At 32.9% G+C, this 27,068-nt stretch overlaps 1 protein-coding gene across 1 annotated transcript in view; it reads right to left on the reverse strand.

Moving 5' to 3' along the window:
- Positions 1-611: 611 nt before the first annotated feature.
- Positions 612-27,068, reverse strand: part of Tinag (tubulointerstitial nephritis antigen) — an 80,265-nt gene continuing 53,808 nt past the window's right edge. Inside the window, exons 10-11 of the mRNA XM_076860077.2 lie at positions 10,808-10,853; positions 612-746 (exon numbers count right to left, since the gene is read on the reverse strand). Coding sequence (XP_076716192.2) covers positions 612-746; positions 10,808-10,853 — 181 coding nt within the window. The remainder of the gene's footprint in view (positions 747-10,807; positions 10,854-27,068) is intronic.

Consider the following 27,068-nt stretch of genomic DNA (forward strand, 5'->3'; position numbering starts at 1 on the left):
CTCTGCCTTGGAGACCATTCCATAGGACTGTGAATAGGAGCTATTTTCTGTGCATGGTTGCTTTTCTCTTGTGACTAGATTGCCCGTTTAGGTAAACGAAAAGAAACAAGATGTTAGCTTATTGAGAGAAACAACAAATAATCTATTTCCACTGCTTTCCGCAAAATATAAGCAAGTTTGGATTAAGAAAGGCTTATTTAGTTGAAAAAAAGAAAGTCATAGATATGACATATTGATGAGTTTCCAATTTGCTTTTTGTTGTCTGAAATCTTCTTTGGTCCAGGAAAGCAGCCACATCGTTTTTGTAAATGAGTGCAATGACTTTTAAGACAGATCTGGTCATCTTGCTTATGAACAATTAAGGCAAAGGGACATTATCATGAGAGAAGAATAAAGACAATGTAAGAACTTTAAAGGCAATTAGCTACTCTGCTGCCTTTATTAATGTTTTCATATACTCAGTAATATAAAGAAAGCAAAAGTATAGAGCCTGAGGTAAAGCAAGCAAACAGGCAAAATTATATATATAGGGTGAAGACACAAAGTTCCACATTGTGAAACTTCAATTTAAGAAGTTACTTAAATGCATGGCCTTATGGAAATTTAATATGTTATGGTTCATCTGAACTTGTCAGTTGGCCCCAAGCTGCAATAATCAACTTTTCAATGTCAGATTCATTTACTCCACGAAGAATCCTAAAATAGCCGTTCTCTCCCCATGACTTTCCCCAGGAATTGGCAGCAATCTAAAGAAAACAAAAATTGAGAATGGTGAGTTTAATACCTTGGTATCTTTAAATTCTATCTATAAAAACACAGGAAACTCATACGTATCTTTAACTGCCTTTGGCATTATAGACTATAATAGCTAAGAACCTAAATGTTGCCAAAATAATAATCAAACAGTTTTATTACTTATGCTTTATCAATATGGGCATATGTGTGTAAGTTGGCAGAAGCTAGAGCTGGTGTGACTTAACACATACTTGAGAGTTTGAAATGCTACATCAAAGGATGACACACAAACTACAGATACAGAAGTCTTCACAACCATGTGCTAGGCACTGGAAGACCAAAGAAATATGATTCTGTGTTCAGAGTTTATAATCTAATAAAGGATGGGCATCATAAGGCTAGTGGTAAGGAAGAAATGAGCATTAAGTGCTATGGAAATCAGTGTAAATGCATCTCAATTATTTAGATAGTTCAGAAAATCCTTGTGGAAGAATTGCCATGCGAGATGCACAGTAAAGCCTAAACATAAATTCACCAGATTAAAAAAGGAGAAAGGGAGGTTCTGGGGAAGGGAACCAATAAAAACACAAGTACAAAAGCATCAAGCAGCATGAAGTAGTGAATTGAGGTAATGAGCTTGTTATAATTAAATCCTAAGACGGAAGTCAGTTATGAGGCAGAAAGGGAAGGTAAGGACATTGATATTCAGAGACAGTGGTAAAGATGATGTGAAGTCATGAGCTCTCCCCAACAGAGGAGGAAATGGGCAATGTTATATTTTTATTACATTGTCCTATATGATGTGAGGTAGATGGATTTAAGAGAGAGACAGAGCAGGGAGACTAGCTTGCAAATGCCTATAATGCTTCAGATGGGTAAGCAAATTGGGGCAGGGAAAATAGAGAAAGTATTTGAGAAAACATCAGAAGGTAAAAATCAAAAGGAATTAGCATTTTTTTTCTTTTATTCTTTTTCTTTTTAAACTATGATGATGGTTAGAGAGTTGGGATAGGTCCAAAATATCTTATGGATTTAAAGCTTGAGTGAGTAAGTACATGTTGGATCCAAGACATTATGGAGAATATCATGGAGGCCAAAGAAACGTACCAGAGGGAGTTAGCTGACCACAGCTTAATGAAACAGACAAGCCCAGTAAATCAGAGACTTTACAACAGCTGCCACACTGGCTCATATTCACTTTGCACTAGGCCTAAAATGGAATAATGGTCTAGGGCACAATCTACACTGATATTTTCAAGGCATATGCTGGTCTTTGAGCTTTCTCTATTTCTTACCACACAAGAGAGGACAGATCCATTCAACTTCAAAAATTGTCATGACAACATTGCTTTAAGAAATAGCAGATTACCATCAATATTTCTTTTTTAAGATTTGACTCTTTGCCTCCTTAATCAGCCCTGACACCTTATGGAACACTCACAAAGATGTGTCTAAAATTATGAATTCAATTTACCACTTCAAAGATGAAATGGGCTTTGAATAACTGGAAATGGGACAACATCAAAGTGTGTGAGAGCTTTAGCAACAATGAATTAAACTAAATTACAATTTCCATATTTTCTAGTCAGTACCAATATACATTTTTCCAAAGGCCAGGAAGTAAAATAAAAATAGTCACAACCTAAGATAAAATTCTAAGAATATTAATATTGTTCAATTCTTGAAACTGGAGATTATTGACATCCCAAATTTATCATTACATCTTTGGTGAGTCTGGGAAGGATATCAGAAGGTTTTTAAAGCAATTTTGTGCTACTGAGAGCTAGCCATGAATTTGCAAAAAAGTAAACATAATGATAAAGAATGTGACTTTGTAAATAAGCACTAATAAAAGGCATCTCAAGACATATATTTCATTTATTCATCTTATCCTTCATACTCTCATCTCTTCCCTTTACATAACTGTTTTGTTAACTTCTTTCAAAAGCATGAATTTGTATTTCATTATAAACACTTTTGCACTGAATTGTAGTGTAGTCACATGTATAAAGTGCATTAATCTCGAGTGTACAGTTTAATGAATTCATACCCACTTTCATGAAGTTTATGCCTGTGTAATCTCCACTCATGTCAAACTATAAATAATTTATAGTGCCCAGGTCTACCATGTTACCTTCCTATCATCATCTACCCTCCTCCTTCATATCACTTGTACCTCTCCTTGGTCGTTATAGTACTGAATAATGCAGTATGTGCTCTTTTATGCCTCAAACATGTCTCTGAGATTCATCCATATTTTGGAATGTCCATGCATTTCATTCATTTCATTGTTGTATATTTTAAGTGTGTGACTGTATCACAGATTTCTTATCCTTTCTCCTGTTGATAAACAAAAAATATAAATACACCATCTTCATATTCATCAATAGTACGTGAGTTCTTGTTATGCTCTACCCTCACACTTGGTATGATCAATCTTTTAAATTTTACCAAAGTAGTGTTTGTATAGAGATATCTGTGTTTTTAATTGGCATTTCCCTGGTAACTAATAAAGTTGACCATATTTTCATATGTTGGCCATTTGGATTTCCTCTTTTATAAAATTCCTGTTCAAAACTTTTGTCTAATTTCTATTTAATTCTTTTTGATCTTCCTACATACTTGTAAGAATTTCCATATATTCTATATGTGAATTCTTGCTGGTATGTTTCTAGGTAGGTAGGTAGGTAGGTAGGTAAGTAGACATACAGATTTTCTCTTGTCTACGCTTAACTTTTCTGTTTCAAAATTCTGTATTTGGAATAGGTGTTCTTATTTTGATAAAGTCTGATAACCCTTTTCTATAAAGTTAATTCATTTTGTGTCCAGTTTATGAGAGGATTGTCTAATAAATACCATTAATGTATTTGCCTATGTTTCCTTTGAGAGACTTTATTAATTTGCAAAACCATTTAGGTAATATTATCCATCCCAAATTGTTTTTCAGTATGTATTCTAAGGTAGGAAAACTGGTTAGTTCCTTTCACATATATGAAATTTCCGTAGAAAGGCATGGGTTAAGTTGGCTCATAGGTCAACCTGGCCAGTAGCCTGTTTCAGTATAGCTCATGAGCTCAGAATAATTTTCATTTATTTATATTTTAAAGAGTTTATATTTTTTTAAAGTCAAATATGTGACAGAGACTATGTGTGACCTAAAAGCCTAATGTATTTACCAGCTTGCAAATATGTACCAACCAATATTTTGCAGATTCCTGTACCAGCATTATTTACTAAAAATTATCTCTTTTCTCATTTGAGATACAATGGTGTTTGTTGTTAAAGAAGTGACTATATTTTGTGCTTCAAATCTGCATTATTTATTTTATTATATCAGCCAATTTTTCTACTATTGTGTTGATAGAATGTCTTCTTAATTACTGAGGTTTTACATTAAACCTTGAATTCTGGTAGTTTAAATCTTCCAACTTTATTCATCTTCACTGAGGTCAACTTAAGGTTAAGATTCTTTAAATTTATAGATTGACTTGGTGAAAAGGAACATGTTAATATAGAACTCTCAATTATGAACATGGTGTCTTCCTTCTATCTACCCTAGTCTTTTTTTATTTCTCTCAACACAGTAAAAATCTTAGACAAATTTCATTCGAGTATTTCCTAGAATTTTAAGCAGTTATGTAATTTTAGATAGTGTTTATTTTTTTATTTTGATTTACAATTGTTTCTTTCTACTAAAGAAAAATAAAATTTATTTTTATGTATTTACCTAATATCCAGAAACCTTTCTAAATATGCTTCTTATTCCTAATAATTCATTTCTATATTATTTTTGCATTTTTCACATATATAATCATATCATCTGCAAATAATGTCAGTTATATTTCTCATCAAATTTTTCCTTTATTTCTTTTCCTTGCTTAATTCCGTTAGGTTGAAACTCCAGTGAAATACTGATGGAGGTGATAATAATGAATGCCCATACTTTACTTTGCAATGATAAAAGCATTTAGTGTTTTATAATTAATTGTGATATTAGTTTGTAGAGTTTTTATAGACTATAAGATAAAGGAGTTTCAATTCTATTTTTAATTGGCTAAAATTCTAGATCATGAATGGGTTCTTCAGTATACAGAATTTTAAGATGGGCCCCGAAATTCCTATCCTTGGTGTAAATTACCAGTATGGTCTCTCTCACTTTGGTGTGAACAGGATTTGTATAATACAATGGAATGTACTTTTGTGATTATATTATGTTATTGCAAAGTTGAAGATATGATTCAAATGCCCCCAAAATTAACTGTGACTTAACCAAAAGGGAGATTATTCTGCACATGCCTAACCAAAATTTGGTAAGCCTTTGAAAAATCAAACTTGAAGTCAGAAACTACATTTTCCCTAATGTTCTAGAAGACGTAACCTGCTGCTTTGTCAGAGCACTTGTGAGAATATCTATAAAGGGACCACATGAAAGGAACTTCCATCATCCTCCAGGATCTGAGAGTAGTCTCAGCCAGCAAGTAAATGAGGTCTTGATCCTATTACCATAAGAACTGGATTCTACCTACAACGTGTAGCTTAGAAGTGGACCTCAAGCTCCAGATGGAAAAAGCCCCCAGTCAACACTCTGATTTTACCCTTGTAACACTCTGAGTACAGGACCCAGCTAAGTTGACTGGACTTCTGACCCATGGATCTCTGGAATGATAAATGCATGATATTGCAAGCTTCTATATCTGTGATCATTCTTTAAACAATAGAAAACTAATTCAAGTGCTGACTTTTATTATTAATTCATTGTATGCAACAACTATGATAAATATGTCTTTCCCCCTCTTTGACTGTGATTAGGTGGCAAAATATATAGATTTCAATATTTAAAACTATCTTTGCATTCTAGAGATAAATCTCATTTGACAAAATATAGTATTCTTTTAATATATTTCTCAGTGCAGTATTTTGTTTGCAATTCTGTGCTCCTAAGAAATATCAACTTGTAATTTTCCTCTTTTGTACTGTCCTTTTCAAGTTTGATATTGGTGTTATGCTGGTTCATGAAAAGAGTCAGGGACTCTTCCTTATTTTCTGTTGCTCTAGATATAAAATTGGTTTTGTTTGTTTCCAGATGTATGGAAAATTTTGCCAGTAAAGTATGTTGAGTTTGAGTTTATTTACATGATTTTTAGGTAGAATGGAGTTTTTTTTTTTATATCAACCCATAATTGTTAATGCTTTCTATTTTCATCTCGAAAAAATTTGATAGGTTATTTTCCAAAGAATTTAGTTAGCCATTTTATTTATATTTTCAAAGAGATCATCATAACTTTTTCATAATATCCTCTTATTATCTACTTACTATTTATGAGTATATAGTAGTACTTTTTTTATTCCATCTCTGGGTTAATTTGATTTCTCTCTGTTTCTTTTTTAGTTTTCCTAAGAATTTAATCTTTTCAAAGAATCAACTCTATTTTGTTGATTTTCTGTATTACATGTCTGCTTTCTCTCTCATGAATGTCTATTCTTAACTTTATTATGTCTTTCATTCTATCTTGAATTTGTTTTAGCTTATAAAATCAATATTTAAATCTCTTTTTTAAAAATACACCAATGTGAATATTTCTTCTTTTCTAATACACACGTATTTCTATTAAATTTCATAATGCTTTAGCTAAATAACAAAGTTTGACATGGCATGCTCTGTAAAATTTCAATTAATCAAACTTGCCTTACAGCCTAGCACATGGTCAATATTGTCAAATATTTCAAGTAAACTTTAAGAGAAAAACTCTGTTGTGGTTTCTGGTTACATAAAATATCTAATTATTTTTCCAATCTTCTATGTCTTTATTTAGATATTAGTTGCTTTTTCTATGAGAGACTGAGTGTGTTAAAATATTGTGTCTGTTTCACTTTTGTTCTGTAAGTTTTGCTTTATAGTTTTTGAAACTGTTATTTCAGTTTTTGTTTCTAAATGTTTTAATTTTGATTTTATGTTGAAGAAAACTGTCACCAGATATAAAATTCTAGGAAGACAGGTATAACTTCATCATCATTATCATCATCATTGTCATTGATGCACTTCAGCCTGGTCATATTGTTTTTTGTGTGTGTTTTTTTTTTTTAAAGATTGAACTCAGGGCCATGGACCACTGAGCCACATCCTCAGCCCAATGTTGTATTTTATTTAGAGACAGGGTTTCATTGAGTAGCTTAGGGCCTAGCTGTTGCTGAGGCTGGCTTTGAATTTGCAATCCTCCTGCTTCAGCTTCCCAAGCTGCTGGGATTACAGGCTAAGGTTGGGTTTTGAAAGGTAAAGCATTATATTTTTTAAATTGGGATATTTTAAATTTTTAGTCTTTATCTTTTATTTTGAACTATTTGATTGAGACATTTTGGAGCACAATTTTCTTTACTTCTCTTGCTTGAAGTTTATGGAGCTTCTTGAATCCTTTGTGTGATATCTTTAGTTTTAAAAAACTTTGCTAGTAGGGATTCAAATATTAATTCTGTCTCCCTCTTTGTATTGTCCTTCTGGGACTATAATTATATGCCATTTTAAACAATTTGATTGTGTCCAACCTATATTTTCACATTGCTCTGGATTTATTTTGTTCTTCATTGTATTACATTTTGTTCTGTGTAATATAGTATAGTTATATCTCATTGAACCTTATTTAGGAGCATTAATTCTCTGTGCTATTTAACCCATACTATGGAACATGGCATTCACAAATTCAAGAATTCATTTAAATTTAATTAATTAATTAATTAATTTTGGTACCAATAATTGAACCCAGGGGTGCTTAACCACTGAATCACATCCCCAGCCCTTTTTATCTTTTGAGACAGGATCTCACTAAATTACTTAAGTCCTCGATAATTGCTAATCTTCCTACCTTTGCCCTCTGAGTCACTGAGATTACTGTCATGCACCACTGAAAAATAATTTATTTGATTTAATTTTTTATTGATCAACTTCTCCATCTTTTCATTTGTATTTTCCTTAATTTTTCATAATGTTATTTTTTTAAAGCCCACATCAAAACATCAAAAATATCATCTATTATGTTTGATAGCTTTTAATCTTCATTATTGGTCACATTTTTCTTATTCATGTGTCTCATAATTTTTAAATGTATACTAGAATTTTTTATGGCAACTTAGAGACTGCTTTTAAATTTTTTTTATTTTATTATTATTTTTAATGAAAAGAAGGCTAGCACTTTCTTCCAGGTACATATTTCAAGGGATAAATCACCATATCTGTATCATCAGGAATTCAATAAGGTTAGGACTGGAGAGAAGCTTTTGTCCATAGCTGGTTTTAAATGTTTTATGGGTATGTGATTTTTTCTAGGTTTTTCAGGTAAATCTGTTCCCAGGCTCTGTGATGCTTCAGGAGATTTCTCCCTGCCTTTCCATTCCTTCTCCTTAGCTCCTCACTCTATTCTCTCACTCAGGAAATAGTCTATGGGAAGAAATGGCCGTGTGTTTGGGGTTCCTCTGGATTCCCATCCAGCTGGATTTTCTTTCTCTTAGAAGTTTTCTCAGCCTGTTACAAACCCAATTCTCAGCTTAAGCCCCGACCTACTAAACTCTCCCAAGACAGAAAAACTCCAGATTCATGTCTCTCACTTCTTTTAAAACACAAGTTTGGAAAACTATGCTGTTATTATCTTCCTATTTAATGGAATTTATAGCTTGTTGTTATTTATTATATTTTATTCAGCAATAGAAGCCATCCAATTATTGTATTATAATAAAAAGCCTATGTTGTAGGTCTATTTGTAAATTTTGAAACATCTGTGTATAATTTGGAAAATACAACTTGCCTGAGTTTCTTAGTGCTCTCGCAAAAAGTCCTAGACTCATGACAAACAAAATGTATATAATATAAAAATAAGGAATGTTTGCTTTCACTTGTCTTAGAAATATTTACTCTCTGCATGCCAGGAGAATTAAATCTACAGCCATTTGTCTAGTTAACTAATCTGATCTGAAGAGATATTGAAACTCCTCTTATCTCCTCTAGAGAGCTAAAGAGAGCACAAGCAAGGTCCTAAATTAAGCCCCAAGGTGCCAGAAGTACTGGAACATTATCTCCCTCAGTATTTACATGTCAGAAGGGAGGAAACCCAGTATTTGCACACATTATCTGGAGTTTATCTAGCTCTCAGAAAGACATATTTATGTTTCTAAAGGTGAGGGTGAGAACACAGGATCCTTTCCATCACATCTTAATAGAATAAACATTTTGTTCTTTTACTTTGGGAAAGGAGGAAACTATCTTTCTTCAGTATACAGCTGGAGATAATCCATTGTTCTCTGCCCCTCAGTTACAGGACACCTACTGCTAGCTTCATATAGTACTTTCATCTGCTCTCATCACATCACTTACATGACTATTGTGTGGGTACCCACAATGCAATGCTGTGATGCTCTTCTTCCTATTGATCTGGTTCTACTCTCAATTACAAATGCTTTGCTTATGATCCAGGTGTTCCCTCTCTCTCTCTCTCTCTCTCTCTCTCTCTCAGATAACATCTCAGACATTTTACAACTTTTTTATACAACAGTTCTATAATATTTAAAATTTTCATATTTTCATTAAATCACTCTTAAGTTTCACAACAAATCAAGATTATGTTAATGAATGGACTAACTTTTCTCAAGTGCACAAAACTATTCACTCACTCAATGACTACTGCTCATATTCCCATTGTGTGTCACCCTGATTTTGCCCTTGGGATACATTGCTGAATAAGGCAAATATGCCCCTAATCCAAGATGAGTATACATGAGTATACAATGTAATAGAGGAAGAATCTATCCAAATGTGCAACATAAAAACTTATTGCAAATTTCTGTCTGATTTTTATATTCCTGCAACTTACATTCAACAATTTATCCAAAAGAATCCCAGCAGAAGGAAATCCTGCTTTCACCCAATAAAGTAAAGTTTTCTTTGAAAAATGCTTGATAAATAGTACTTCAGAATTGATAGTAGCTACCAAAAAAAAATGATTGAAAAGGACAGTGTGTAGGTATGTAGTGAATATATCCCAGTGAGCATGAGTACAGATGTGTGGTGAGGGGTGGGGTACATATGCAACACCTATGAGCTCTGGATAGAAATTGTCAGAAGATACATTATTTGAATTATTCAAATATAATGTATCTTCTTTTATAATCATTTATATTTACCATTAGACATTAATTGTTATCTACTAAAAGTTTTATTTTAGTGAGAAAAATATTTTTAAAATATCAGTTTTTGTGTAAAGAATCTTTATACTTAAAACATAATAACTTCATATATCAACCAGACAATTATAAGGTATGGTCACATACTTAAGGGATTAATTATGGGAATTACTTTATTATGAAATCTACCAAGTTATTCTGGTGAGTATGCATACTGATGCCCAGTGTTTTGTAAGCTATAGTACACTTTGTACTGTGTATTACAGGTTGTTAGAGAATTATACTTGCAGCTATTGACACGTAACATTACCTAGACTTTATACTATTTCTGCAATGAAAGTAAATAAAGACTTGAGAAAATTGTCCAAATTCATAATTAACTGAATGCTTGCAGTATCACATTCCAATATTTTTCAAGTTACTTCTTACCTATACCATTATGCTATTTTTGAGAGTAGACATTGGTTATTCCTCAATAAAGATATGTGTGTGTTATAATTAGCAAAAAATTTTAACTTCTAGAAAATATATATGCATATATAGTACTATATACTATATATGATATAATATAAAAAGAAATCAAGTTGATTTGCATGTGCATATGCATATATGAAAAAAGCTTAAGCATTATTTTAACATATATGACAATGAACAAAAAGTTGTCCTATTGATTTTCAATTTGAAAACAAAATATTGATTCTTCTTGTACAATTTGAAATAAGAAGACTTGAGGAAAACCCTCATTATAGTATAGATGACTGCAGTGAACTTTGTGTTAGAGAAAACTTCAAAGTTATGAAAAACAGAACAGAGACTTAGGATGTGACTAGATAATACAAAGCAGAGAGCAGAGGGACCCAACAGTCTACACTTCATAGCAGAAATTCAATTAATAAAAGTTACATACCCAAAATTTTTCTTTCTTCTGTTGTGCTCCTCTCAGTATGCCCCATCTACAAACAATAGTAATAGGCATTAGTGTTATGAATGTTTTATTTGTATGCAGTTTATTGTCACTTAACTTTCCTTTGTCCCACTCTGTTTTACAATGAAGATGTTATCATTGCCCTGTGGGAAGTCTTTGTATAACTTTATTCTAACATCATTTATGTGCACATAACAGATTCATCTATATCCAAATACTTTGAAATATAATTCATTGACCAAAAGAGAGATGTCCTAAGGCAATGGGGTACAGTGATTTTCAAGTACTTTAATATTGCCCCCTCTCTATCTAGCCCTCTGAAATGCTATCCTAAAAGAAATAAGAAAAAAAAAATCTTGAAGACTACTGATGAAAATCAGAATGGAAATGTAGATGATTGTTATAGATTAGTAACTTTATATAAAATATTTATATTCATGTATTCTTTAATTAACTGGTAATATGCCAAATTTATGTATCCATCAGTATATATGTGTGACTATTGAAACTTATGATTCCAGTATTAATTCATTTTCATTTCCTTTTTGTTTTTTCCAGGTACTGGGAATTGAACTTGGGTGCTTTACCACTGACCCTTTTTATTTTGAAACAGTGTTTTGTTAAGCTGGCTCAATTTGGGATCCTTCTGCATTAACCTCCCAAGTTGTTGGGATGTACCTTCCCTTCATGCCTGACAGTACTGGTCCATTGTCAGTGTAGCATATAACAGTTCATAAAGAACCTAAACTTTTAATATTTAATTCTATTAACTAAAGTTAGTAAGCTAAGTATTATTCACATGTTCCATTTACAGAGATAATGGACATTTATTCAAAATCACATAGTAGGAAATGTTGGGCCAGGAACCCCATCTCATGTTCTTGTTAACATATTATATTGCTCTTTTTGTTATACAACCTCCAACTGCAGTATGTCCTAAACAACATTGATTTTAATGGAGAAAGCACATTGAGTACCACTTTCATGGAGTTTGAAGTATTGTGGGAATATAATTAATTCTGCCATTTGTCATTTCATTAATCTATTCCTTATATCCAAAATCCCATCATCAGAGTTCTTTTGCACTAAACTATAACCCACCATTACACTACAACCATTCCTAGGAGAGATACACTTAAAAATATATATTTTCAATGTGTCAGTTTGCTGAAGTCTGTCTTTGATGGAATTTGAAATAGAAAGATGGTATTATAGCAAAAAGTTACTGACTAAAGATGACAGGAGATCTTTTGAATCCTTTATCATAAAAGCAAGAGACAAAAAAGTGATAGGATGGGAAAACTCTAAAGACAAACTGTGCACAAATTTCCTTTGTCTTGTTCCTGATACGCAGTGGTAACTGTACTGATCACATCTCTTTTTGTGCTTTACTAAACTGTTCAAAATGTTCTGGGCAGCTTGTGTAAATCGGGTTTGGTTCAATTTTCAAAACCATTTCATAGTTTTATAAATGATTTACATTTTTGTAACTCTTCTTTAAAAAATAATTACCACTGGAAAAAAATAATCAATTATAATATAAGTGTCCCCAAATATGCAAAGCCCATTGTCTATTTGAATTAGTAGACCACATCTGAAATCTTCAATTACTTATTTTCTATTTATTTATAAAACAACTTTCAAAATAATTTCCAAAGTCTTTACTAGTCAAACTTTCTTTTCAGATGATCTGGATGATCTTTATAGGTGATCTCACACATAGCCATTTGCATAAAATATAAAATCCAAGGCTAAATAAGAACCATCTGCAGAATCATTCAGTGCTGAGATTATACATGCAGGGCAGAGACCTCATATTATCTGAGATTCCAACAAATAGGGTAAGAAGTTATGGAAAGTCCTGCTTAAACCACTAAGACTCCAACTAAGAAAGATCCCTCAATTAAAGAACAGCTATCCAAGCAAGACAAGCTTGGCCCAGTTATGAAGCATTGGTCTAAAGGGAAGAATAGCAACTGAGACTCCAATTTCTTGTCTATCACTCAGAGCTGTCCAAGCTCAGCTCCCATATTGGACTTGGCTAAGGTAGGACTTGGGAAGGAACACAAAGACTTGTCATTAAAAACTAAAAGAGCTATTTCACCAAATACTGTATTTTGTGGAACTCTTTTAATAACACTCAAATAAAGGATAAATCAAAAGTGATCAATGTTTCTTTCCCTCCTTGTAAAACTGTTCAAACTTCTTGAACTCTAGTGCACTGAGAGTGAAGTAAAAGAGGACAAAATAGTATTTAATAGAGGAAAGAGAAAAAAAATGAACAAGAAAAATATACCATAGAATAAGTGCTGCATTTATAAATATAACCATTTGATATAATCCTAGGGACCCTCAAAAATATTGAGATAATATTTAGGGATGAAGAGTCACAATATCATATGGGCTTAAGATTCAGCAACATGAAAACCAGACATAATTCCTCTATCAACAAATTAAAGACCAGGAAAATAAAACATTTCATCACAAAGGGGAGGATGTATTTTGTAACATACTTGTATAATTTTTTTTTTATTTTAGGATTACTAAATAAATTATATGTGAAATAGATTATCTTAGTTCAGGGGCTTTTAAGAAATATGAACTTCTTTCCACATACCAACATTTTCATTATGTTTCCATATAGTTCATTGTGATTATCTAAAAAATATTTTTGATGATGTAAAATACTGCAATAATTCCTATCTTACAAATCTATGAACTCTTTTCAAAAGTATGTTTATTATAACTTTAAAGTGCTTATAAAACTAATTTATTTAAAATAAATTTATTTTTAAAACTTTTTATTGATGCATATTATTTAATCAAAATAGTGAGTTTTGTTACATCATATTTGTGCATGCCTATGACAATTTGGTCAATTCCATTCCCCAGTATTTCCCCTTTCTCTCTCCTCCTGCCTCTCCAATTTCCTTACTCTATTCTACTGGTTTTCCTTCTATTTTCACAAAATCCCCTCCACTTTTTTTTTCTCTCTAGCTTCCACCAACAAAAGAAAACATACAACACTTCTCTGAGTCTTGCTTATTTCACTTAACATAATGCTCTCAAGTTCTGTCCATTTCCCTGAAAATCACATAATCTTGTTTCTTTTTATGGCAGAATATTAATTCTTTTTTATGCATACCACATTTTCTTTAACCATTCAACTGTTGATGAACACCTAGACTGGTTCCATAATTTGATTATTATGGATATTGTTGCTATAACATGGGAATGTATATATTTCAAAATAATTCTATAATTCTTTTGGATAGATTCTAAGGAGTGTATAGCATACAGTACTTTCAATTTTTTGGTTTTTAAAATAACCACCATACCACTTTCCATAGGAGCTGTAATAATTTACATCCCAATGACCATGTGGGTTCCCTTTTTCTTGTATTCTCACCAGCATTTATTGAACAATACACTCATTTTAAACTAAGAAAGAACATCAGAATTCAGATTATTATAAACCTTTTCAAAATGGACAACAAAATAAGTTAATCAAGTATTCAACTAGAAGTGAGAGAAGAAAAGGAAAGTAAGGCAGTTGAATGAATTTAATAGTTTTAGAGATTTGCTTGTAAAAGAAACATTTAAACAAAGAGTGTTAACCATTAGGCAAAATTCAAATAGGAAAAACATACCACAAACAGAAAAATATCACTATAGAAGACATTGTTCAGTTCACCTAGGTTATAGTCCCTGGGTGAATGACAAGCAAGATCCATTCATCACAGAGTTTAACATTTGCACTGTGACCCTCGACTATCACTTCTGTTTCTCATCTTCTGAAGATAGCTCCTAAGATGGTAAGCAAGTATCTCAGAATTACAATAAGGTGTTGTAAAGAAATAAACCTATGGATGGTTTTCTAAATATCCCATGCTCTGAAAGACTAGGAAAAGTCACTGTGTCCCAAATAATTTTCTTTTGGTATGATAGAAAAATTTATGTGGTTCAAACCTTTATTCAAATAAGGTTGACTAGTGCAAAGCAAGATTACTTATTCACTTTAGAAGAAAATTTATATTTTCTTAATCTGTGGAAAACATTTTTTTCTTAATATACTTATGTATTTTTCTGAATTGTGTACTTTTACTGACATTTATACCATTGGGCTGAAAATTCTAGAAATACACATATATTTCCCCAATCTTCACTTGTAAATCAATGACTATCTTTGTGGACATACTGATTTTTGTTACATTTATATTCGATGTAAAAAATAACTATTTCTCTTTATATATACCTACTAATTTTAAGAATTGTGTACAAACAAGTTCAGATGGACTAGCACCTTATTTGGCTGAGATTATTTCCATATCCTTGCTAAGTAGGTTCACCAGCTTGAGAGATCTTAACACTGACTTCTCTTGCCTGAAGAAATCCAACTAATTTGAACTTTATACTATTCTTTTGAATTTTTTCTACCTCCTCAAGTTCAATGTTTTCAACTATTCAAGATTTATTAATAGATCCTTTCTCTCAAAATTGAGGAACGCTTTGGGAAATGCTGGTTTTGAAAAAATCTGGGCAGGTCTTAGCCCATGAACCACATTCCATGAGTGTCTTCTGGGCCCTCTTTCCCCCCTGCGCTGAGTTGCAGGTACATCACCTCAGTGCCTGTGTCCATCAGGTTTTATCTTGCTCCTCACTTTTGAATACCTAAAAAACAGAATTCTATTTTATAATATGAAAAGCCTTTAAGGAAAGACTTTTCCTTGAAGTTCCTCAAGTAAAGCCTTACAATACCCAAAAAGAATGATAAAGATATTGTATTTCTAAGGTTATTGATGTCTTTATGTCCATTCCCTTTAAAAGAGACATTTTTAGATAACAACATTAAGTGATACTAAACTTCTTAAAATCCCATTTTAAGTTATGTCTAGATAGTAAAATGATCATAACAGAATAGTTAATTGGGATGAGATCTTAAATGATAGATTTTTCTCCCCTTTGGTTTTTGTAGATTTTACCATCGAGGCCCATATACCCAGTGATAGTAAGATTAAACATAAGAGATAGCTGGAGATACAATTTTATTGAAATAATATTTACATTCCCATACATATCCCTTAGAAGGGAACACAGAATGTCTTATGAATTTTATCCATTAATTTCTGCCTTTATTCAACAAAGTATAATTTATTCCAGAAAAGATACATATTTTGCCTTCAAGAAGCAGAGTATCTCATGAGAGTGATGCTGGGAAATAGAATATAAACACAAATACAAGTAATTAGAATTCACACAGCACATTTTATAAATGTCCACAGGTGTAGATGAATATATGAACTGTGCTGATGGCAAAGACAACTTCCTTCACAGATCTGAGTAGAAGCTTTTCAGATTGAAATGGGAGTGAAGAATTTGAGGAATGATAGGTGCAAAGTCACAAGAGAGGCATGCAAAACCCCATCTCAGAATGTTCTAGGAGCAGCACTTGGTCCTGTGTGGAGCAACAATGGCAGAAGCAGGAAGTGAAGTGAGAAGAGCGGTGTAACTCAACTAAAAAGAACACCCAGGGCCACCAAGCTCAGAGCTTACAATCTTGTGAGTAAGAGTCATCCAGCTATTGGATGGAACACAATCCAGAAGTGCTTTGAGAAGAGCAACTCTGGTATTAGTGTGAAGCATAGATTTGGGGGAGGGGAGAATAGAAGCAAAGGAGGAATATGTAGTTCAAGCAAAAAGTAAAGAAGTTCTGCTTAAGACTATAAAACCCTTATAGCAAATATTGTTTATTCTTTTGACAGCTTTATTTCCAACACTAGAATAGTGACTCTCAACATTTGACTCTAAATAGATATTGAACTGGTAAATTAAAGTATGGTGGCAATGTGAATGAAGAAAAAGCCAAACATTTAAGAAATACTTAGGAAATAAAGTGATGGAATTTGTTGATTAGTTTACATGGGCAATAAAGGAGAAGAAAGCATCAAGGGATACCCAAAGTTTCAAGGTGAAATTAGTAGGTCTGTCTAATGTGCAGTAGTTAAGGTGAACTTCACCTTGCACAGAGACATGTTCCTGACAATCAGGATGTCTTAACATTGCCAAAGATTGCAATTAAAAATTTGCTTCACCTTCTGTTGGGTTCTTTCTAGTGGTGGTGGTTTTGCATATTAACCTTTAAATAGAGGCATTTCAGGATCACTGACAAGGAATTCAGCTAAGGGAATTCATCAAAGAATGAAGGAAAGTTGACTGTTAAAAGAAATTCAGAAAGAGCCATTCTGCACAGTGAAAAATTCTTTTGTAATGAGAATAAATATTTTCCAACTTATGTATCAAAATCACATTGCTTAAGTATTGGGATCCTTATAGTAAATCTCACATCCAAGAATCTGAAGTTGTAAGAATAAGGAAAAGAAAAGTTTTATTTTATTTCTATGGTAGGTATATCACTTTGTAGCAGAATCACCCAGACAAAAATGTTGCAATGCCTCTGAAAACATGATGTTTCTGGGGTCCTAGCACATGCCCAATAGACTAAAAACAAGAATTCCAATTTATGTTTTCTTTGTAGGCCAATTTTGTATTAGCAAATATATATCCAAACAGATAAAAACAAAGTCTATAAATAACGTACACATAAAGAAAATTTATGTAGTAGAGTCTAACTGAACAGGAAATTTTGGAGTAAATAGGGAAGAAATACACCAGAAAGCTTGATGTGAAACTGCAATGTTTTTTATTAAGGAAATTAATGTTACATAGGAAATAAGTATAAAGAGACCACCAGACAGGCTTTGGGTCAATAACAATAATATAATACTCTGGACATAAGATTTTGCTTCCAGAGGTAAGACTGAAGATAGAATCTCAGCTCCCTGTGCATAAAGATTTTAAAGATAACTGCAGTAAGAATGAGGCAGAGATATTCAGGCTTTTATTTCCTTATGAATATTCTACAGAGATGCTTAGAAACTTCATTTTAAAAACTGTTCATGCCTAGTGAGTGAGGCAGTGTTGAAAATGATAAGGAGCCATCAAAAAGTGCTAATTAATGCTAGATCAAAGATGAATGGAAATAGACTTCACAGGAAAGAAAAGAGAAATGAGAGCATTCCTTGAACCCCAAAATTTATTTTCTACTTAAGTAAAACAAAAATCAAATCAAAGTTCACTAACTCTAAGATTGAGTTTATTTATTGGTATGTTCTGCCAAGAAACTACAAATTCTATCATAGATTTGAGAAGCAGATGTAGATTTTGGAAAGACTGTTTTTGCATAAAATATTGCAAGTTATTATGCATATCTAATATTAATTAATCATTCAACCAACAGTCTGGAGTGCCTACATATTAAATGTCCTGCCATATCTAATACATCAAGAAGCAAAAACCTCACATGTTTCATATCATCTGTAATTTGTCCTATCAAAAGAAATATAGAGAAAATTGATGAAAGGTGATACCAGTTTATAACCTGGCCAGAATGATTTGTTGTATGACAGAGATGACTATCCTTCTGCATTTAATATATTGACTGATGTGTGTCAAAATGTGTCCAATTGAGGCTGCTCAGTCATAGAGTGCTTACCTATCATTTTCTAGGCTCTGGGTTCAAATCCCCATACTGAGAAAAAACAAGAAAGAAAAAGAGGGAAAAAAGTAAAAGATTATGTAAAATGTACAGGGGAAAAGAGGGAGAAAAACAAAACAAAACCATCCATTACTGTCCATGACAAGTAACTAAGTGGTACCTTATCAAGAGAATCATTAAGGGAGCACTTTAGCCTTTTGATGTTAGGAATATTAATTACTTTTTACATTCTTATAGAATTGTAGCACTGGAAGGAGACTCAGAGATCATGGTATACTCCAGGAAATATTCAATAGAATAAATCACAATCAATGATAATTAACTAGGGTAATGTCTTCGGAAGAGCTTCTGTAATGCAGAACTTTAGCCCATTTATATTAGGACTAGACATGGCTCAAAGAATCAGCCCTAGAAGGAGGCTCAGAGGTTATAGTGTACTCTGTGATTTGGCTAACTATGGCTTACAGCCTATATCTGGCCCAATGTCTAGCTTTCCTAAATAATATTTTATGGAATCTATCCTCATTCATTTAAATATTATGTCTGATGATGGCATAATTGAATACAGTAAGACCATATAACCCACAAAATTAATCTGACTATAATCTAATTTCTTCATTTCACAGAAGAGAGAATGAGACCCCAAAGGAGTAGTGCCATTCCAAGACTGTGTGGTCAAGTGCTGAATCCTCACAGGTGTCTGAGAAGCAAGTAATAGCACAGCAATCAAAACTAGGAACTGAGGGAGAAAGGAAAGGGTGAAAACACTTCTGGCTATAATAAGGAAGAAAAGTACAATGGGTTTTCAATAATTTGTAGAAAATGACTCTGAGAAATGAGGACACATTGAACATGAGCATGAAATAGTGTAAGGAGTTGGCCTCATGAACTCATAGAGAAGTGATAAAAGTTTGGAAGGAAGAGGGTTGCAGGTGGTCATAGGAAGATAAAGCTGGTGATGTGGTGAGGGGTTGGGGCTACAAATAGAATCATATTATCTAAGATCATGAAAGAGACAGGTGTTGTGGCTCAGTGGTAGAGCATTTGCCTAGCATATGTGAGACACTGGGTTCAATCCTCAGCACCACATAAAAGTAAATAAATAAAATAAAGTTACATAAAAAAGATCATGAGAAATTACATCACATTTCCCAAAGAAATAATTTCCTCCTATAGTCACATTTTTATTTCCATTATTGTCCTTGTCTATCTACCTACATTCTCATAGTAAGCTAGACAATAAATACATAAATAAATGATAAATTTAAAAAATGTAAAAGTATATCATAACATAGAAAAGTTCTCATTAATACAATAATTAAAATCACATCTATTTTGTACTTTTAAAAATAATCTTGAATGAAAATAGGTTACAAGTACTGAAGAAAAAACATGAAGAAAGCATGAATTCAATTTTTTTTAAAGTGTATAATGAGCAGCCTATGATGTGACAGATTCACTATCCCATCTAATTCTCACCACAAGGCAGTGAGGAAAGCATTATGATATCAATGGAACTGCTGAGAAAACAGAGATGTAGAGAGTAAGTAACCTCCCAGGGATCACCCAGAGAGGACAGAACTACATTTAAATCTGAGCTTGACTCCACTTCCCTCCTATTTTCTGCTGTATAGCATTTCTTCACAATCAAGATTAGTCTGCTCTTAACCTGGAACAAAAAGATCTCTCCCCCCCCCTCACACACGCACACACGCGCGCGCGCACACACACACACTTTTGTAAACCATATTTTTCTAAGAATGACTTTTATAACACTCCTACCATACCTTTCCCTAAAATAAAATAAACCTTTTTCCTTTTGCAATGGTTGCTTTTTTGTTTAGTTGTGTTGTAGTGTGTCAAAGACAGTTAGTTCACAGTAATAGGGGTGACAGAGTAGAACACAGCTGGTCCTTGTTAGAGATAACAAATCAGTGAAAGATCAAAGTCAAACAAGAGAAAACAAGTGGAACATAAACTATCCTGTCAATTTGATTCAGTACTGACAGACAAGCGAGGATTCAATCAGCACTCAAATACAACAAAAATAAAACCCATTTATTAGTTAGTTCAATGTCCCAGTCCACATCTACTTTCATGTCAGTAAGTTCACATCAAAAGATCCCAGCAGCCCTAGGGGACCTCCCAATGACTTCCCTAGGTGACTGATAGCTGCATCAAGTCAATGGGTCATAGTTTATTTTCTTTTATATTATTTATTAAGGCTCTTCATATTATTCACCTCTGTATTTCTAGCACCTAACAATACCTAACATCATTGCTCAATAAAATTTATTAAAAGTTTGAGTTGAAAATAAATGTGAGAAGTATCTACGTGAATTAAATGATCACATCTTTTTTCACCCTCCAGAAGGTTCAAATATTTTTGGAAGCGATTCAACATAATAGCCAAAAAATTTTCTTAGCCTTTATATAATTATAAATTATTAGTTTTTTTCCTTCCCCTTCCATAAAATAAGTTCAATATACACACAATATGGAAATATGTGAGTGTCAAAAAAAAACCCACATAAAAGAAATTGAATTTGTCAGGATTTAAGGTATAAATAAAGTAATTTTCACATATAGTCATAACAACACATATAAATTCAAAGATTTAGTGAGAAGAGCTGTCATTTTTCTTTATTTTTCTGCAGACTTCCATGTCAGCAGGCTCAAAGAACATTTTCCACTTTCTTTTTTACTTGGCTTCTCAGTATGATTACACACTACTGACCATTCCTACTTTTTTAGAACACTTTTTTCCCAGGTTTGAGTAACATAAAATCCTCTGGTTTTCTTCTTTCCCTGTCTGGCCATTTCTCCTCAGTTCGCTTTGTCAGCTACATACACTTTCTCCACTTGACCTCTAGATGTTGGGTTTCTTCAAGCTTTGGTCCTGAACTCTTCCTTTATATTTCCATGTTCTTTCCCATGGGCCATCCTCCACTTCCACGACTTTACTGCCATGGAAATGCTGACCATTTTTCAATCGTTTGGCTTTGGTTGCTAAAAGTTTATTTTTTTTTTACTCCAAAGAATATATATGGTTGTTCACCTGATATTTTCATTTGGATACCTCCCCAAATCTCAAACTCAATATCTAAATTAAACTCTTGGTCCTCCTTCTACACTTATGATCTCTATATCAATAAGTGACACATCTGTGCAACTTGCTGTGCATGAATAATACTTGAGAAAACCAGAATTATATGCATACTTCTTGATTACTATAAAGACAATCTATCTTGAATCAAGAATTAACACATAGTTGAAGATTAAACCTTGGAAACATCCAACTTAAAGGGGAAAAGAACAATTACTCTTCTATTCCAATTGGTGAGTTCTAGAAGTTTTGGGCAATTCAATAAGCCTGAAGAAAAGATTATTTTTATTTTTTTAACATGTACAATACCATATTTCTGTACATATCAATACTCAAATTTATTTTTCTTTTCTCAATTTACTCTCAATGTGGTCTTTTGATTAGCTAAAACTAAAGGCTTTAAATTGTTCTTCTGTGAATCGCTGCATGTGGGAAGATAAATAACCAAGCAAATGAAGAGAAATTGTATTAGGTGACCTGTTTACAACCTGTTTGCCAACCCATGAGCTCAGGATTCTCATCTGAATCTTTGCAATATTGTATATTGCAAAAGTTCTTGAATTTATGGGATATCTTGTAAATTATGAAAACAAGAACTTTAAATTCAATAAAGTCAAAGATCTACTTTGTTACTTTTTTACATCAAACAATAATAATCATTATTTTAAATATGTATATATACCTACATAAAATTTATATTTCATTTAATCTACTATTTTATATAGGTTTCAAATGCATGATGCAAAAATACAAAACTTCAAATAAAACAAATACATTTCAAACCAGTTTTCTCTCAAGAATGTTTAGGAAGGGAGCATAATTAGCTATGCATACCTTCCATTAGGAAGAGAAGTGTAGGAAAGTACTAAGTATTTGCAGTTGAAAGACACCATAGTACTCAAATTAAATGTTTTGCATTGTCTATACTAATCATCACACATTCATTTGCATTTGCTAAATAAGCATAGTAAAAGTGTTCATTCAGCTGTCTTAGACTTCCTTGTGCATCATAAACATCTAATTAAAACATCTGCTCAAAATTTACCAATTTGCCAGGGGTTAAACATAGCATAGCAGGGAAATTCAGGCTTAGTATTAAGTTATTATTCAAAAAGACAGAGGGGGAAAATGATGAATGGGGAAGAACAAGTGTTGGCCCTAATAAACTGTGTCAGATAATTGTGTAATTACCTTTATTAATGCCTTCTCCTCCCTGAATCCTTGAGATTTATGTCTATAGAAAATGTGGGGAAATACATCAGAACTTCAGTTCTAAAGTATTAGTTTGATGCTATTTTAGGGGGCAAGTATTTTTATAGATAGATACATGGATGATGACAGATGGATGATGAAGATAGATATGATCGATCAATCAATCAAAGGTTTATGGTAACAAAGTAGTATGACAACATGATTAGGAACCTAATGTAGACAATTATGGCTTTCAGTCATGCAATAAGGCTGTCTCCTTCATCCTGTAAAATATTACTTACTTATTATTGCCTGATTATTTTTTTCATAAATATTTAAAAAACTAAACCAACAAGAAAAGGATTTTAAAGAATCAGAAAATCAACAAGACTAGAATTACTACAGCCTCTAGTCCAATTATTTTTCCATTTTCTCTAAATCCCTAAGTCCTCTCCTTTTATACCTTATTAAGCTTTCTGTCATTTTAGTAGCACATCAGCTTTCTTGTCCTAGCCACTTTGTTTTTCTGACTCTTTACGGCAGCTAGCTACAAAGCCATCAGTATTGGATGAACTCAACTCCCTTTCTTTTCATGTCCAGCTGCACAGTTGGCCCCACTGCAGAAAACACACACCAGAGGGCAGAGTGGCACTGCTGCCACCGCATGGCAAGCCTTGGGGTTCCTCTGGTCTCCTCCCTCTCCTGAACAACTAGATGGCCACTGAAAATCTTCTTTAATTTCAGCAAAATTCTGACAAAGCATTCCTCTCACCACCTCTTCCTTCTACAGGTAACCTCAGCTTTTACTTCCTGGAGAGATAAATGTCACAATGTGATAGGAATTTTCATCAATATACCTCATCCTAAATGCTAAGACTTTGTCATCTAACCTCACCTTCTATCCCAATACAGAAGAATCACCACATAGTCCCTTACAAGGTCCATTTCTACACATACTCTTTGAATTTCAACCCATACAGCCTTGCAGATTTCTAAGAAATCTCACACTGACTGCTTTTCTATTATTCTTTTCTGTTAACTTTCCTGGCCTCTGCTACTCTGTCTTCTGCACACATTATTTTGTGGTCCATCATTAAATACTGGATTTTCTCATGACTTGATCTCCACTATGATTCTGTTTAATCTCATCCATCTTTAAGCCTTATATCCCCTGGCCTTGAGATCAAGTGTATCTATTTGCTTGTTCTGTCATTCACTTGTGTTTGGAATGGGGGTGCTAGGAATCTAAACCAAGACTTCATGCGTGCTAGGTAGGAGCTTTACCACTGAACTACATCCCCAGTCCTCATCTCATGTCTCAAAGTAATCCTCAAGTCATCAGGCCCAATAGTGCACTCCGTCCCTATCACCTAAGAGTGAACCATCCTGGACTCCTCCCTTCTCATGCTCCATTACAGCCCCACATGATGTCCATAGCTTTTCTTCTTAACTATTCCTTGCTCTACCCATATGTCCCAAACTTTTTCACCATTTTACTCAGCCCAAAATATTATTAGTTATTCAGGGTATCAAAATTTTCCTTTTTTTATTACATTCTTTATAGTCAGAGCAATATTTTTTAAATGCAAATAAAGTTCAAGCCACCTTCCTACTTAAAAAGTTTAATAACTTCCTGTTATTCCTTAGATTATTAATCAAATACTTAATATTCTTCACTAAAATATTTATAATGGCCTCCAAATTTTTGCCTCCTGAGATTCAGCAAACACAACCTTCTTGTTCACAAAATGTCTACATTGTAGACTCAGGGCCTTGAAACAATCTGTTCCCTTTGTTTTTATGCAATTCATAAAATCTCAGCTCAAACTTTATTTCGTTTTATCTTTCCTTTATAAAAGGTCTCATAATTTCACATTTTTATGTGTTTTTATTCAATGTCTAGTACTCAGCATAGTACCAGGAACACTGTGGATTAGCTTTTAATATTTGTTGGGCATACAAAAAAGAATAACTTAGAAATCATTCTATTATGCCCAATTTGAAGTCATATAATGGATTTATATCAAAGTTTACAGAAATTTCTGATTCACATTTTGATGATTCACTTAAACCAGATTTCTTCATAGTAATTATTGGAAACATAACCAATTTATATCATTTTGCAACAGTATTTTTTAATGTATTTGCTGGGGGTATTTGATTCAAATTTTTTTAAAACTGTAATCATTATCCAAATTATACTTGGAAATATTTCTTTGTTAATTCTTAAATCTGTCATTCTTTGGCTATTCTAACATTTGTTTACCTTCTGGCCTACATCTCACAATAGTTGATCTCCTCTCTCCTTGAGTAACTATTCAATATTCATATGTAAAACAAATGAACAACAAAAAAAGTTAATACTTTAGAAATACACATAAAGTTCAGTATAAGGACTTTGGCCACTATAAAATAACATAGTTTTCGAGTTACACATCTCGGAAAATTGGGAATGGAATCACCATTTGATCCAGGTATCCCTCTCCTCAGTTTATACCCAAAGGACTTAAAAACAGCACACTACAGGGACATAGCCATATCAATGTTTATAGCAGCATAATCACAACAGCTAAACTGTGAAACCAATCTAGATGCCCTTCAATAGATGAATGGATAAAAAAAAAATGTGGCATATATACACAATGGACTATTACTCAGCAATAAAAGAGAATAAAATCATGGCATTTTCAGGTAAATGAATGGAGTTAGAGAAGATAATGCTAAGTGAAGTTAGCCAATCCCAAACAACCAAATGCCAAATGTTTTCTTTGATATAAGGAGGCAGATTCATAGTGGGATACAGAGCAGGAACACGGGAGGAATAGAGGAACTCTAGATAGGGCAGAGGAGTGGGAGGGGATCGGAGGGGATATAAGGTTAGAAATGATGGTAGAATGTGATGATCATTATTACCCAAAGTACAGGTATGAAGATGTTAATTGATGTAAATATACTTTGTATACAACCAGAGATATGAAAAATTGTGGTCTACATGTGTAATAAGAATTGTAATGCATTTCGCTGTTATGTATAAATTTTTAAAAAATAAAAAAAAATACACATCAATCAGTAGCATATAAATTTGATTAGGACCAGGATGTTTGTCTATTTTATTCATGGACATACCCCAGTACCTAAAACAATACCTGGCACACACATACATACTCAATACTTACTGAATAAAACATTATTGAACATGATGAAAATAGTCTTTAAATTATTTTATATCTTTTTCTTAGTGACATGTGGAGTAATTTTCAATACAACTCTATTCCATGAGCAGGGATGACAATATAAAGAAAAGTCAATGTTTATCCCAATTACATCCCTTAATATTCTAAAATTTTGACCTGCTGAATTTACTCATTTGAATTCCAGCAGGGATTCTTGAGAATCATATGCAAAACAAAAGGAACTTATGCAATACTTTACCAACTTCAGACTTGGTGGTTAAGTAAAACTCAGAATGTTGGATGGACAGGAACACAGAATAGATTGTGATGGGCATAAAGATGTAGGATATGATCATAATATAGAGAATAGCAGCTTTGATGAGCTTTTCAGATGTTGGTTATAAAATAAATTTTTTTCATGTCTTACAATTAAAACTTAGTTTAATAAGTAATATTTTTTCTTAAAGAGAGAGTGAGAGAGGAGAGAGGAGAGAGAGAGAATTTTTCAATATTTATTATTTAGTTATCGGCGGACACAACATCCCCGTTTGCACGTGGCGCTGAGAATCAAACCTGGGCCACACGCATGCCAGGCGAGCGCGCCACCACTTGAGCCACATCCCCAGCCCATATTTTCTTCATATTTGTGTATATAATATAATGACAAGTCTCAAAATATGTGGGTTTTGATTCAATTAAATGCTTCTATAAATATAGCATCTATAATTAGGATGGACAGAGGTTTTGGAGAAAAGAGAAAGGATGGCAATAAGGAGTAAAGCCAGGAATTACAAGTTTGCATCCTGTGCAATTTACCCCCATCCTGTGCTTTACAAATGTGGGAATATATACACAAAGCATAAAGTTGTATCATCTTATGGTGGAATCAGTTGTGGATGTATCTGCCTCATTCTCTAAACTCCTTAAGATTAAGGCTAAATATTAATCCTCCTTGTGTTCCCCAGTGCTGGGCACTTGATAAAAGCTTAAATTCATTTCCTTTTTTCTTCCCAAGTTTAAACCTAATAGCTTTGTCTTCTACAGAAAGGGCAGAAAACAATTTGTTGAGATAAATTTGTCAGGCACTTCATAGGAGTATATTAAGTTCTTTGATAAGTAACATTAACCTCCTTGAGCTATTTGATTATGCTCTAATTCACTGATGCATTAATTTCCTGAATGTAGTAATTACCAAATAAGGAATTGTTAATGGGGAAA

The sequence above is a fragment of the Callospermophilus lateralis genome, chromosome 6, assembly GCF_048772815.1.
Source record: "Callospermophilus lateralis isolate mCalLat2 chromosome 6, mCalLat2.hap1, whole genome shotgun sequence".
Classification (NCBI taxonomy): domain Eukaryota; kingdom Metazoa; phylum Chordata; class Mammalia; order Rodentia; family Sciuridae; genus Callospermophilus; species Callospermophilus lateralis.